Source organism: Coregonus lavaretus (assembly GCF_964263955.1).
Source record: "Coregonus lavaretus genome assembly, chromosome: 16".
Taxonomy (NCBI): domain Eukaryota; kingdom Metazoa; phylum Chordata; class Actinopteri; order Salmoniformes; family Salmonidae; genus Coregonus; species Coregonus lavaretus.
In genome coordinates this window covers 42633741-42649744 of record NC_140003.1, presented here as the reverse complement: position 1 = coordinate 42649744, position 16004 = coordinate 42633741, and the positions used below count along the sequence as shown (strand labels likewise).

The 16004-nt window shown below is 44.2% G+C and overlaps 1 protein-coding gene across 1 annotated transcript in view; it reads right to left on the bottom strand.

The window, feature by feature from the left end:
* Positions 1 to 9431: 9431 nt before the first annotated feature.
* LOC311143736 (insulin-like growth factor-binding protein 2-B) overlaps positions 9432 to 16004 on the bottom strand; it is a 20212-nt gene continuing 13639 nt past the window's right edge. The window contains exon 4 of the mRNA XM_084179612.1: positions 9432 to 15692. Coding sequence (XP_084035738.1) covers positions 15513 to 15692 — 180 coding nt within the window. The 3' untranslated portion in view covers positions 9432 to 15512. The remainder of the gene's footprint in view (positions 15693 to 16004) is intronic.

Genomic DNA, 16004 nt, shown 5'->3' with positions numbered 1-16004 from the left:
AAACAAAATCAGTCAGTTACCTTAATAACATGTGGTGTTAACTGGCTTCTGAAAAAATACCTATTGGTGCCAGAGGACAGTGACATAAAATGGTCAGCATTTGGAACTCCTCATGAAAAAAATCTCAAACTATTAAAGTGAATATCACTGTGTAATATTTATTCAACTTGTAATTTATGTACTCTTTTAACCTTTGTCTTTTTTTTTGTTATGACAAAGCATTTATTTAAATAAAGTGATGTATTCATTTAAAGACGTGTTAGTGATGTGTTTGTGTGATGTGCATTTTGAACTCAAAACCTAAAAATGGTTTATCTCAAACTATTTTCCAGGCACCCCAAGGCACTAACATATAGTCACATACAAAAGATACTGTAGAGGAATACATAGGGGGTATATAGGGGTTATATATGGGGTATATAGGTCTGGAAACCCTGACCACAACAACATCAGTTCTCAGAGTAATCCTAGCTATTCAAAAGAACCCATGCAAATAGTTTCTTCTTTCTGATGTAAACTCAAAACTGGAAAAGAGAAACACAGGCACGTCTACACTACAGAAGAACAATCACAAGTAAAGCCTCATAAGCACAGCCCTCGACCAATGAATTGCAACCTTGTGTCGACACGCCCCCTGATTAACATGGCTAGAACCAATGAAAATACTTCCTTGTTGTTGCCAGGAGCAGTGTGTATGAAGCCTAATGGTGTGGTGATCAGAGATGACATGATGAGGTCATATCTACACACACTGGCCGTGACATTAGTTGCAGGTTTGAGGTCTTACTTTTTGCATACTACATACACTCTTGGAAAAAAGGGTTCCACAAGGGTTATTCAGCTGACCCTGAAGGATTACCCTTTTTGTTTCCAGGTAAAACCATCTTTGGTTCCAGGTAGAACCATTTTGGGTTCTATGAAGAACCCTCTGTGGAAACAGTTATACATGGAACCCAAAAGGGTTCTACTTGGAACCAAAAGGGTTCTACCTGGAACCATAAAGGGTTATTCAAAGGGTTCTCCTATGGGGAGAGCCGAAGAACCCTTTTAGGTTCTAGATAGCACCTTTTTTTTTACGAGTGTACAATGGGGATATCACTTTTGACTGAGGCGTTAGTTGCACTTGTCCTGGTCAAGGAAAGCTCTAAACACCACCCCATAACATATACCCAGCATTAATGAATACACTCTGTATTTAAAGGACCCGAAGATTACAAAGGGTTTGTAAAAGACTAAATGACTGGTTACACACACTAATCAAATGCCATAAACCTAACTGTATACAAACTATTAAAATCCATTTCAAAGACTTGAAGCATACCGGTAGTAAAGTGGTGAGGATGAATGAGGATGAATGAGGATGAATGAGGATGAATGAGGATGACGGATTCCATTTGATTTGGCAAGCCAGACAAAATTAAACAGGCCTATTTATATAATGAATATGAATTCGGAGGACAGAAATGATTAAATATTAAAGCATTAGACCTATCACTAAAAGCTTCAGTCATACAAAAGTTATACTTAAATCCGAACTGGTTCTCTAGCAAATTAGTAAGATTGTCTCACCCAATGTTCAAGAATGGCCTTTTTCCCTTTATTCAGATTACAACCTCTCACTTTAAATTATTTGAAAGGAAATAATCTCCCAAATATCACTATTTCTAAAACAAGCCATAGAAAGTTGGTTGCAATTTCAATTTAATCCTCCAGAAACGACAGAACAAATAATGCAACAAATATTGTGGTTAAACTGAAATATACAAAATGTTAAAAAAGGTATAATCTTCGTAAATGATATTATCGGTAGGACTGGTGGAGTTATGTTGCACATGCAGCTAACAAAAACATATGGAAATGTCTGCTCTACCCAAAATTACAACCAAATTGCAGCCTTACCACAAAAATGGAAGAGGAAAGTGGAAGGGGGAAAAAGTAAGGAACTTGTCTGTCGTCCTTGCATTAAATAATATAATTAGTTAAAGAAAATTGTGATAAATAAAAAAGTATACCAGTTTCATTTAAGGACCAAAGGATTGACAGCCGTCCCATATAGATTGCAAAATAGTTGGAAATAAATTTTTGATGTACCGATTCCATGGCATAGTGTTTATGAAATATGAAACTTATAATTTTTCTATTGAAATTATTATAGAAAATTCTTGCTACCAATAGAATGTTATTTATATGGGGGATACAATCTTCCCAGCTCTGCAGATTTGGCTGCGAAGAGACAGAATCATTAGATCATTTGTTTTGGTACTGTCCATTTGTAGCTTGTTTTTGGACACAGGTCCAGGAATGGCTAAAGGATTGCAATATTTACCTGGAGCTAACCCTGCAGATAGCACTACTGGGTGATCTGAAAAGTCATAGTCAATCGATCAATAATATAATAATACTTTTAGCAAAAATGTTTATATTCAATTTACGATCTGTAGAAACAATGGGAATAGAAGGGTTCAGAACTTTTGTAAAACATCACAGTACAGTTGAAAAACATATGGCAAATAGAAATCCAATATTGATGGTGTTACGAGATAGATGGGAGGTGTTGAATGGAGCTGAAGGATGGGACTAATAACAACAACTAATAACAACAATATAACTAATGTAAAGCATACTGTGTCCATAATAAGTATATAGGTTATAGGTTGAGAGCTTTTGTGAAAGAGCACAGTTGAAAAATATGGCATATAGAAGTAAACCAGATGGACATCATGAAAATGATTGGAGGAAGTTCAGGAGTAAAAACAAAGAAAATATAATTATTGTAGAATTTGACTGTGTCCATAGAATGTATTTGGTATGTATGGGCTGGAAGTAGAGGCCTAAGCGTTGTTGTTCACTAGTTTACTCCAATTGGGGAAGGGGTGGTGGGGTTGGAAAGTAATGAAGGGAAATATGATTTTAAAAAGGATATGTGTGTGTGTGTGTGTCTGTGTATGGATGTATGTATATATGTGTGTGTGTGTATGTGTGTGTATGTGTATATGTGTATGTGTATGTGTGTATATATACAGTGGGGAGAACAAGTATTTGATACACTGCCGATTTTGCAGGTTTTCCTACTTACAAAGCATGTAGAGGTCTGTAATTTTTATCATAGGTACACTTCAACTGTGAGAGACGGAATCTAGAACTAACAAAAATCCAGAAAATCACATTGTATGATTTTTAAGTAATTCATTTGCATTTTATTGCATGACATAAGTATTTGATCACCTACCAACCAGTAAGAATTCCGGCTCTCACAGACCTGTTAGTTTTTCTTTAAGAAGCCCTCCTGTTCTCCACTCATTACCTGTATTAACTGCACCTGTTTGAACTCGTTACCTGTATAAAAGACACCTGTCCACACACTCAATCAAACAGACTCCAACCTCTCCACAATGGCCAAGACCAGAGAGCTGTGTAAGGACATCAGGGATAAAATTGTAGACCTGCATAAGGCTGGGATGGGCTACAGGACAATAGGCAAGCAGCTTGGTGAGAAGGCAACAACTGTTGTTGCAATTATTAGAAAATGGAAGAAGTTCAAGATGACGGTCAATCACCCTCTGTCTGGGGCTCCATGCAAGATCTCACCTCAAGGGGCATCAATGATCATGAGGAAGGTGAGGGATCAGCCCAGAACTACACGGTAGGACCTGGTCAATGACCTGAAGAGAGCTGGGACCACAGTCTCAAAGAAAACCATTAGTAACACACTACGCCGTCATGGATTAAAATCCTGCAGCGCATGCAAGGTCCCCCTGCTCAAGCCAGCGCATGTCCAGGCCCGTCTGAAGTTTGCCAATGACCATCTGGATGATCCAGAGGAGGAATGGGAGAAGGTCATGTGGTCTGATGAGACAAAAATATAGCTTTTTGGTCTAAACTCCACTCGCCGTGTTTGGAGGAAGAAGAAGGATGAGTACAACCCCAAGTACACCATCCCAACCGTGAAGCATGGAGGTGGAAACATCCTTCTTTGGGGATGCTTTTCTGCAAAGGGGACATGACGACTGCACTGTATTGAGGGGAGGATGGATGGGGCCATGTATCGCGAGATCTTGGCCAACAACCTCCTTCCCTCAGTAAGAGCATTGAAGATGGGTCGTGGCTGAGTCTTCCAGCATGACAACGACCCGAAACACACAGCCAGGGCAACTAAGGAGTGGCTCCGTAAGAAGCATCTCAAGGTCCTGGAGTGGCCTAGCCAGTCTCCAGACCTGAACCCAATAGAAAATCTTTGGAGGGAGCTGAAAGTCCGTATTGCCCAGCGACAGCCCCAAAACCAGAAGGATCTGGAGAAGGTCTGTATGGAGGAGCGGGCCAAAATCCCTGCTGCAGTGTGTGCAAACCTGGTCAAGACCTACAGGAAACGTATGATCTCTGTAATTGCAAACAAAGGTTTCTGTACCAAATATTAAGTTCTGCTTTTCTGATGTTTCAAATACTTATGTCATGCAACAAAATGCAAATTAATTACTTAAAAATCATACAATGTGATTTTCTGGATTTTTGTTTTAGATTCCGTCTCTCACAGTTGAAGTGTACCTATGATAAAAATTACAGACCTCTACATGCTTTGTAAGTAGGAAAACCTGCAAAATCGGCAGTGTATCAAATACTTGTTCTCCCCACTGTATATATATATATATATATATATATATATATATATATATATATATATATATATATATATGTGTGTGTGTATATGTATGTGTGTATGAAAAAAAACATATGGGGGATTGGAAGTGATGCAGACAATTACATTGATGGAAGTTACAATCTATCTGAAATATTAAAGCTGATCTACCCCCCCCCCAAAAATAAAAAAATAAAATAAAAACAGTATGGAAGTTGCCCCATGGTTGGTATGTTAGGTATGGAAGGAATGACTGTTCTGCCCATGCCAAGTCAAAGTTTGCCAAGGCAATAGTGTTATAAAGCTTCGCACGCAAGCATGCGCACACACACACACACACACACACACACACACACACACACACACACACATACACACACAGAAACACAGAAACACATACAATTTGTGGGATCAATAACAGGAAAGAGGAGGGTGCTATCAGCTCTGAAGGGAGTCTGGCTTGTTTCGGGGGAGAAGGGACGGGTGCTCATGGCTTCCAGGAAGTGACATGACGAGACAGGGATGTTGAGGTACGGAAGTCCTTCCCTGGAGACACTACGACTTGACCAGCTCCAGATGTGTGTGATCAACGCAACGTCGGCACACAGGCACTGAGGGAGGAGCACTTGGTACCTTGGTTCCCCCGTATAGGCGTCAGTATTATAAGGGGAAGCTGGGTAGACTTTGGGGAAGAGGAACATGTGTAGGGGATTTGATTGGTGAGGTAGTGAACATGACAATTACTATTGCCTTCAAAGAAACTGACAACCGCACTTATGGCTTTAAAGCGTTCATGCCCCTTTTATTGCATAATTACACCAATGACTATGGATGAGTACATCTAATCGCAATATGGGCCTCGCTACACCAAACCCGTCCCAGAATAAGGTGATTTGTGTCAAGTATTTGAGGTTTCTGAGGTTTATCGGCCTACAAACGCGAAGGTTTGGGAAACGTACATGCTGTGGGTCTGAAATCACATGAGTTAAAGGGCTGTATACCCCAATGCTGGTCCATCAGGACTATCATCCGTGTATCCCAGAACATCTGATCAAATGTCTTCCAAGAGTATCAAAAACTATCAGAGGCAGGATAATGTTTGGTTGTGAAACGTTATAGTGAAAAAGTTACCTAAACTTAATTTAAACGCATTCAGTGAAGCACCATGTTCCACATCTTTCAATATTCCATAACATCAACTGTTTTTGACAACCAAAATACTGTATATACAGTAGCTTACACAGATCAGAAAGACCGCTAGAAGGTGCAACCTTAAAATCGAACATGGTGTGAAAACAAGAGGAAGGAGAACACCTGGTGAATGTACTTGGAAGGGCACATGGTTGTTTGCTCTGCTTAAGAGAATTCCCTTTGTCACCCAGAGTGAGGTTCTCCAAACACAGGGACCCGCTCTGATAGTTTTACTCCACTCGGTGCCAAACCCTCCCCACCGGGCACACACACTCACACATACACACACACATACACACACACACACACACACACACACACACACACACACACACACACACACACACACACACACACACACACACACACAGCCAAACCTACCCTTCTTCACACACTGGCACACACACTCCAATAACACACACACACACACACACACACACACACACCACTTTAGCCCACTCTGACAAATCAATATACCCCAAAACCACAGGGATTAGTTTCTCTTTGTTTTCAAAGTAGGCCAGCGTCAAACTACCGTGAAATGCAGTACACTACCAGAGGGTACAGAGAGATCTATACAGGAAACTAACAGGAACTGTCAACATCCTCAAAGAACTGGAATCCCCCTAAAACAAAACTAATCCACTCTACGAAATGCTGGAAGACTGGCACCATGTTGGAAGACTGGAACCATGCTGGCAGACTGGCACCATGCTGGAAGACTGGCACCATGCTGGCAGACTGGCACCATGCTGGAAGACTGGCACCATGCTGGAAGAATGGCACCATGCTGGAAGACTGGCACCATGTTGGAAGACTGGCACCATGCTGGCAGACTGGCATCATGCTGGAACCATGCTGGCAGACTGGCACCATGCTGGAAGACTGGCTCTATGTTGGAAGACTGGCACCATGCTGGCAGACTGGCACCATGCTGGCACCATGCTGGCAGACTGGCACCATGCTGGAAGACCGGCACCATGCTGGCAGACTGTTACCATGCTGGAAGACTGGCACCATGCTGGAAGAATGGCACCATGCTGGAAGACTGGCACCATGTTGGAAGACTGGCACCATGCTGGCAGACTGGCACCATGCTGGAATCATGCTGGCAGACTGGCACCATGCTGGAAGACTGGCTCCATGTTGGAAGACTGGCACCATGCTGGCAGACTGGCACCATGCTGGAACCATGCTGGCAGACTGGCAACACAGAAGGTCATAAGGTCAATGCCAGTCACAGTCTCATGCGTATGTTACTGTTTTGGCCAGAGGTTCAAAGAGTATGTTTGTCCCGTCTTTCATTGTTTTACTTGGATTTCATTCCATTGATACATTGATATGGTAGGACAAGCCTGTTTGTACTCATATCTCCATTGGGTCAATGGGCTGTTGTATTGGGTATAGTGGTGGTAGGTATGTTAAGGAGCACGCACAGACACTACCAGATATAGTGTGTGCGCCCCACAGGTGTGGAAGTGTACGGTCACCTGCCGACATGGCGTTCATGTTTATTGCCTGCACCACAGAGTAAATAGTCTGAACTTACATTTCTGCCTCCTCGTTATTGGATTGTACTTTCACCACGTCACGGACATAATGTGGCCCATCTAAGACACTCAGTGGTTGGCTGTCAGAATTGTGGACAGAAATCCAGTTCCAGGATAGGTTTGAATCCCCCTCCCTCCCTCCCTCCCTCCCTCCCTCCCTCCCCCCTCCCCCCCTCCCTCCCTCCCTCCCTCCCTCCCTCCCCCCTCCCTCCCTCCCTCCCTCCCCCCTCCCCCCCTCCCCCCTCCCCCCCTTCCCCCATCCCTCCCTCCCTCCCTCCCCCCTCCCCCCCTCCCCCCCTCACTTCCTCCCTCCCTCCCTCCCTCCCTCCCTCCTCCCTCCCCCCCTCCCTCCCTCCCTCCCTCCCCCCTCCCTCCCTCCCTCCCTCCCTCCCTCCCTCCCTCCCTCCCTCCCTACCTCCCTCCCTCCCTCCCTCCCTCCCCCCTCCCTCCCTCCCTCCCTCCCTCCCTCCCTCTGCCTAGCAGTGTGTGGACTGGAGGTGTAGCAGCGTTTGAATAGCGAACATACGTACATTTGGGAACCTGCTGTTATTTGTATCCCATTTGTCAATGTCAGCCCTGGGTTCTAATATCGCCCCACTGTCAACACTTCATTAGTAACCTGCAATCCACTGACCCAACCCCCATACACCCTTTCCTCCAACCCCCCCCCTTTTCCAAACCACCACTGACCCAACCCCCATACACACACACACACACACACACCCTTTCCAAATTTCCATCAACCCCAATGTACCCTTCCCTCCAACAACCCCCATTGATAAAGAGAAGGGAGGAGTGTAGCCCCGTGTAGCTCAGTTGGTAGAGCATAGCGCTTGCAACGCCAGGGTTGTGGGTTCGATTCCCACGGGGGGCCAGTATGCAAATGTATGCACTCACTAACTGTAAGTCGCTCTGGATAAGAGTCTCTGCTAAATGACTAAAATGTAAAATGAGTGGACATAGAGAGGGGAGGAGTGGACAGAGAGAAAGGAGGAGTGGAGAGAGAAGGGAGGAGTGGACAGAGAGAGAGAGAGAGAGAGAGAGGAGGAGTGGACAGAGAGAGAGGGGAGGAGTGGACAGAGAGAGAGGGGAGGAGTGGACGAAGGGAGGAGTGGACAGACAGACAGACAGACAGAGAGAGTGAAGGAGTGGACAGAGAGAGAAGGGAGGAGTAGAGAGAGAAAGGAGGAGTGGACAGAGGGAGAAGGGAGGAGTAGAGAGAGGAGTGGAGACAGAGATAGTGGGGAGGAGTGGAGACAGAGAGAGAAGGGAGGAGTGGACAGACAGAGAAGGGAGGAGTGGATAGAGACAGAAGGGAGGAGTGGACAGACAGAGAAGGGAGGAGTGGACAGAGGGAGGAGAGGACAGAGAGAGAAGGAAGGGAGGAGTGGACAGAGGGAGGAGAGGACAGAGAGAGAAGGGAGGAGTGGACAGAGAGAGAAGGGAGGAGTGGACAGAGAGAGAAGGGAGGAAAGGACAGAGAGAGAGAAGGGAGGAGTGGACAGAGAGAGAAGGGAGGAAAGGAGAGAGAGAAGGGAGGAGTGGACAGAGAGAGAGAAGGGAGGAGTGGACAGAGAGAGAAGGGAGGAGTGGACGAAGGGAGGAGTGGACAGAGGGGAGGAGTGGACAGAGAGAGAAGGGAGGAGTGGACAGAGAGAGAAGGGAGGAGTGGACAGAGGGAGAGGAGTGGACAGAGGGAGGAGAGGACAGAGAGAGAAGGGAGGAGTGGATGGATAGGGTGCAGAAGGTAGATGGATTGGTGAAAGTGAGACAACAGGTGGATGATACAGAGGAAGAGATTGTAGATAACAGAAGAGAGAGAGGGGGGGGGAAGAGCTTGGTTGGGTCAATTTTATTCAACAAGAGATGAGATGAAAATATATTAATTAATTGAGGAATCCTCAAAATATTAAAGTTATCTGAACAAAATGTAAAATGACCTAACCTTGTTGAAGGGAGGGGCCTACAGGATACATTCATGCAAAGGCAATTTGGCTGAATGTGTTTTTAGAGCAGAGCTATATCAACAACAAAAATGTGATACTGTACACCAGAAAGAGAAGAGATCAGAAGATATTGTATATTGAAGAAAGGCAAATAACGAACATTTCATTTCCCCTACAGAAATCTCTAAACAATTTGAATTAGCATGAAACAATTTGGTAACACTGTACCTTAAATTGCCCCTACATCCTACCTGTAGTAACAACATTCTAGTTACCGTAATAACAGGGGTAATAGAATTATGCGGTGTAGGTTACTAAGGTAAAGTGTTGCCAACAATTCAAATTAGCATTAGCATGCTGGGGACACAACCACGCACACGCACACGCGAGCAAGCAGGCAGGCAGGCAGGCCCCCACGCACATACATATGCACACATAAGGTAAATACAGTTTTATGAAATCTGCTTTGAGTTGTAGTATAGATAACGTCCTTGCTTGGCTCTCACACCCCTTTTTAGCACCCATTTTTATTTACGCAGGTGATCTCATTGTGATTACAAATATTTTTGGCCCTCTCACATACACATACACATATTGATAGGTTGCACCTCCGTCACTCGGTTGCGTCATGCCATTGTTATGTTCTCAAGCCGCCCTCTGCCGGAGGCATCATAGTGGTGCCCTAAAGTGGTGAAAAGCCCAGTCAATCTGGACGAAGGCTAACTACTATTTCGTCTAAATTACACTATAGTGCCTGGTAAAACGATGACATTGCTAAAGTAGGCGAACATTTAGTAGGAAACAACTTTGCATCATTGTCAAATTTACTTTAGACAGTTGGCAATGTTGTCATTAGCTAGGAAGCTTCGTCAAAAATAGCTCGCATTGCTAACGTTAGCTAACTAAAATCCGGTGGTCTCCCCTCAATCTTAGCTAGCTAGCTAATGTAATAATGCATCTAAGGTCAATCCGGCAACATCAAAATGGTGACAAAAGGTTTTCCTATTAATTATTTGCCTCCTTATGAAATGTAATTGTATTTCCAAGCCACTGTAATGCACTTTTGATGAAATCTTCATCAGAACTCATTGACAATGCATTGAGTAGAATGCTCAGTCGGGCATCAGTCCAAACCGAATGCTCAAAACAATATTGTGACGAAACATGCAACCCATGAATAAAGACAACAACACCCCACCTATGCATGCACTTAAACAAAAACATGTAAGCTACTGTTAGTTTTTTTTTTTTTTTGGGGGGGGGGGGGACTTTAGTACGTACAGTTGAGGTCGGAAGTTTACATACACCTTTGCCAAATACATTTAAACTCAGTTTTTTCACAATTCCTGACATTTAATCCTAGTAAAAATTCCCTTTCTTATGTCAGTTAGGATCAACACTTTATTTTAAGAATGTGAAATGTCAGAATAATAGTAGAGAGAATGATTTATTTCAGCTTTTATTTCTTTCATCACATTCCCAGTGGGTCAGAAGTTTACATACACTCAATTAGTATTTGGTAGCATTGCCTTTAAATTGTTTAACTTGGGTCAAACGTTTCGGGTAGCCTTCCACAAGCTTGCCACAATAAGTTGGGTGAATTTTGGCCCATTCCTCCTGACAGAGCTTGTGTAACTGAGTCAAGTTTGTAGGCCTCCTTGCTCGCACACGCTTTTTCAGTTCTGCCCACAAACTTTCTATAGGATTGAGGTCAGGGCTTTGTGATGGCCACTCCAATACCTTGACTTTGTTGTCTTTAAGCCATTTTGCCACAACTTTGGAAGTATGCTTGGGCTCCAGAGTGGCGCAGCGGTCTAAGGCACTGCATCTCAGTGCTTGAGGCGTCACTACAGACCCCTTTGTTTGATTCCAGGCTGTATCACAACCGGACGTGATTGGGAGTCCCATAGGGCAGCGCACAATTGGCCCAGCGTCTTCCGGGTTTGGCCGGTGTAGGCCGTCATTGTAAATAAGAATTTGTTCTTAACTGACTTGCCTAGTTAAATAAAGGTAAAAAAATTAAAAATGGTCCATTTGGAAGACCCATTTGCGACCAAGCTCCTGACTGATGTCTTGAGATGTTGCTTCAATATATCCACATAATTTTCCTTCCTCATGATACCATCTATTTTGTAAAGTGCACCAGTTCCTCCTGCAGCAAAGCATCCCCACAGCATGATGCTGCCAACCCTGTGCTTCACGGTTGGGATGGTGTTCTTCGGCTTGCAAGCTCCCCCTTTTTCCTCCAAACAGAACGATGGTTCTATTTTTGTTTCAACAGACTAGAGGACATTTCTCAAAAAAGTACGATCTTTGTCCCCATGTGCAGTTGCAAACCGTAGTCTGGCTTTTTTATGGCAGCTTCCTCCTTGCTGAGCATCCTTTCAGGTTATGTCGATATAGGACTCGTTTTACTGTGGATATAGATACTTTTGTAACTGTTTCCTCCAGCATCTTCACAAGGTCCTTTGCTGTTGTTCTGGGATTGATTTGCACTTTTTGCACCAAAGTACGTTCATCTCTAGCAGACAGAACGTGTCTCCTTCCTGAACGGTATGACGGCTGCATGGTCCCATGGTGTTTATACTTGCGTACTATTGTTTGTACAGATGAACTTGTTACCTTCAGGCATTTGGAAATTGCTCCCAAGGATGAACCAGACTTGTGGAGGTCTACAATTCTTTTTCTGAGGTCTTGACTGATTTCTTTTGATTTTCCCATGATGTCAAGCAAAGAGGGACTGAGTTTGAAGGTTGGCCTTGAAATACATCCACAGGTACACCTCCAATTGACTCAAATGATGTCAATTAGCCTATCAGAAGCTTCTAAAGCCATGACATCATTTTCTGGAATTTTCCAAGCTGTTTTAAGGCACAGTCAACTTAGTGTATGCAAACCTCTGACCCACTGGAATTGTGAAACAGTGAATTATAAGTGAAATAATCTGTCTGTAAACAATTGTTGGAAAAATTATTACTTGTGTCATGCACAAAGTAGATGTCCTAACCGACATGTCAAAACTATAGTTTGTTAACAAGAAATGTGTGGAGTGGTTGAAAAAATGAGTTTTAATGACTCCAACCTAAGTGTATGTAAACTTCCGACTTCAACTGTATACTGATGTTAGTCAGTATGGGTTACACCTGAGTGTTCAAAATACACTTTTGTGGTAGATTTTCTGTCACTGACATCCACCTTGAAAGTTGCATAACAATAATAAAGCCATGGACTTTAAGTTGTGGAAGACCCTACATGGGAGATGCTACATAAATGTACACTAAGGCGAATCTGCTCTTCATTGCAAAGCATTATGGCATCAGTGGCATCTGGTGATCCAAAAGCAGTAGTCAAAGAGTTGATCGGTACTGTTTTGGTGGAGGGGGAAATCCTCTCTGAGAGAGAGGCTGATGAAAAGGGCGCTACGGGTAGTGGGGTGAGCAAGAGATGGAGCTGGAAGCAAGCCGAATCCAGTCAGGCCATCCTGCAACCTCAACAGTGTTTGATCTTGGTCAAAACAGCCGACTTGTACCACCTTTCAATGAAAAGGAGGTGGACGTATATTTTACTCTGTTTGAGAGGATTGCCACATCCCTAAAATGGCCGCCAGATATTTAGTCACTGCTCCTCCATAGTGTTCTTGTGGGAAAAGCTCAGAAAGTGTACGCCACTTTATCTCTCGAGCAGAGTTCAGATTATGACACTGTTAAAGCAGCTATCCTTCGGGCTTACGAGTTGGTCCCAGAGGCATACAGACAACAGTTCGGTAAATTATGAAAGACAGAATCACAAAGCCATGTTGAGTTCGCAAAGGAATAAGGATGTCTTTTTGATCGGTGTTGTGGTTCTCAAGAGGTCAAGGACCTTGAGGATTTAAAGACACTCATACTTCTCGAGCAGTTCAAGAATTGCTTTCACGAAAGGGTTGCTACCTACATTTATGAGCACAATAATCTCACTATTGAGTAAGCTGCAGTTCTTGCAGATGAGTTTGTGTTGACACATAAAACTACCTTCACAAACAAAGCACCCAGTGGTTATCCCTATGCAAAAAGAAATCCAGAGATGTTACCTCCTACTGTAAGATTTTCGTCCTTTTCTAGAGTCCCCAAAGATAAAGATCAGCAGAAAACAGTTTTTTCATATCCACCAGTTTGTCATTACTGCTGTTAGAAAGGACACTTTGTCTCAGTGTCCTAAGTTGAAACAGAAAAATTAGAGAGAGAAAAAAAGCTGTTTCTTCTTGTGGGAGCACTCCAGCCCATTAAGTCTCTGGTTGGGACTGGTGTATCTCCTAAACAAAATTTTGGATCAGGTGTGTATGAACCTTTTGTTTCAGACACGTTCGTGTCTCTGCAGAGTGGCAATGCTTTTAAGCAGCCGGTGAAGATACTGCGAGACACTGGGGCGGCCCAGTCCTTCATTTTGGAGGGTGTTTTGCCTTTGTCTGACACTTCAGCAACAGGTTGCAGTGTGTTAGTAGAAGGCGTGGAGATGGGTTGCACGGAAGTTCATTTGTACAATGTGGAACTCGAGTCTGGTCTTATTTCTGGTTCTGTTGTCATTGGAGTGAGGCCTAGTCTACCGGTGAAGGGGGTCTCATTAATTTTGGGAAACGATTTGGCTGGAGGGAAGGTCGTGCCAAATCCTGTCGTTTGTAAGGAACCTGATGGGTTATCAGAAAAGTACCCTTGAGTGTTCCCATAGTGAGCCGTTACGCTATGTCTAAGAAAGTCGCCAGGAGCAAGTCTAGCGTTGAGGAGGATGTCAGCGATCCCACCATGGTCCATCTGTCTTTGAAAACCCCAAAGGTGAGCGAGTTTTGTAGGAGCACTGAAGGAAGAGAGCTCCCTACAGTTGATACTTTGATGTCTAGGAATCATTTGAATGCTGAACAGAGTTAAGATGATTCCCTCTCCCCTCTTCTTGCTGAGATACATCCAGAGGAGGAGTTTGATGAAGTTCATATGGGTTACTTTGACGGAGATGGTGGTCTAATGAGGAAATGCCGTTCTCGCACCACTTCTGGGCATGACGATTTGGCCCAGTGTGTCTCAAGTTGTCGTTCCAGTTGCGCTTCGACAAGAGATACTGAGGTTGGCTCACGATGGTAGTGTGGCAGGCCATCTTGGGGTCAACAAGACGTATGACCATATCTTGCATAATTTCTTCTGTCCTGTTCTGAAACAGGATGTTGTGGTTTACTGTAAATCCTGTCGCGTTTGCCAGATTACGGGTAATCCGAACCAAGCTGTACCGGTTGCACCTTTGCAGCCTATTGCTGCTTTTCATAAACATTTCAGCAGGGTTCTGGTGGACTGTGTTGGTCCTTTGCCCAAAGCAAAGAGGGCAATTATAAAAAGAAATAAAAAATAAAAAAGTACATAAAAGAGGTGGCTGTTTTGTCTTAATTGTTGACACCCAGTAGACACCATGTTTATACTGGAGAAGGCGACGCATTTAAGTAGCGATGCATTTAAGTTGATTATGTTGTGAAATTAAAGTTGTTTTCTGTTGGTGGTGAGCAAACTTGTCCAACAAAAATATAGGATACATTTGTTGTCTTAAGGGGGAAGGTGTTACAGGTTTATTCTTTTTCATTTATGTTTTGAGGTTGGACTGTAGCACGTATAGCACGTTAGCATGTAGGGCGCACAGATTGGTGTCACCTCGTTAGTCAGTATGGGTTACACCTGTGCTGGTTGCCATCTCGTTAGTGGGAAAGTGTTTCACCTCTGCTGGACCAGGTGCTATTTAACAGTGTCTGGCCCAGTGCTCCAGCTGTCTTGAGAGATGTGGAGGATCAACATCTTTAGTTGGTGCTCCCTATTTGATTTCTAAAAAATTCCTTTGTCTGATCTTCCCTGTTTTTGTTTTGCTTAACTTTTTGTTTTGCTTCCTGTCTGTAAGTTTGATGTGAGTTTTTCTTTTGTTTGCATCTTAGTGGTCAACTTTCAGTGGACACCCCCATGAGTGTCTTCCAGAACCCCTCCTAAAACCCCACCTGTTTTGTTTTGGTTGTTGTCAGTGACTCTTTGTTAGTTCCGCCTTCTGTTTGAGCGACATTTTAGGTTTTCTTGACGGGAACGTAAGAGCTACATTGAAAGTGACCCATGCACATGACAACAATGTCGGCTGTCAGTCAATTTGGACCGTTCCACTGCGGGGGGGTATCTGGGTGTGTGTGAAGGGCTGTTATATCTCTGCCATCTGCAGGACGGCAGTGGGCTGTGTCCCAGTCTCCGTCTCCTGCTCCTCCACATACTGGCTGCAGTTGGGGTCCCCCCGCACCTTGGTAGACTGGGCGATCTGGACACCCGTGAAGGGGTTAACGCACCAGCACTCGCCCCGCTGACCGTGGGTGGACATGTGGCACTGGAACACACAAGGAGAAAAAAGAGAGAAAAAGGTGGGGGTTTAATGAGGCACTGGATACAGTCAGACGGGGCGTTTTCGGGGGCGGGTTGGTGCGACGTAACAGGAGGGCATTTGGATTGGCCGAGATGAGGTGAGATGGATGGGTGGGGCTCTTTCCCCCCAATAACAGCCCATCCTCAGGTCATGCCCCCACATCACCCTCTGTCCACCATCCCTCCCCCGCCCCACCATCCCCCATCTGACCCCCTGTGGAGACCCCCCCCCCCCCCTCTAATCCGAGAATGAGGTCATAATTTTACTGCGTGGGAC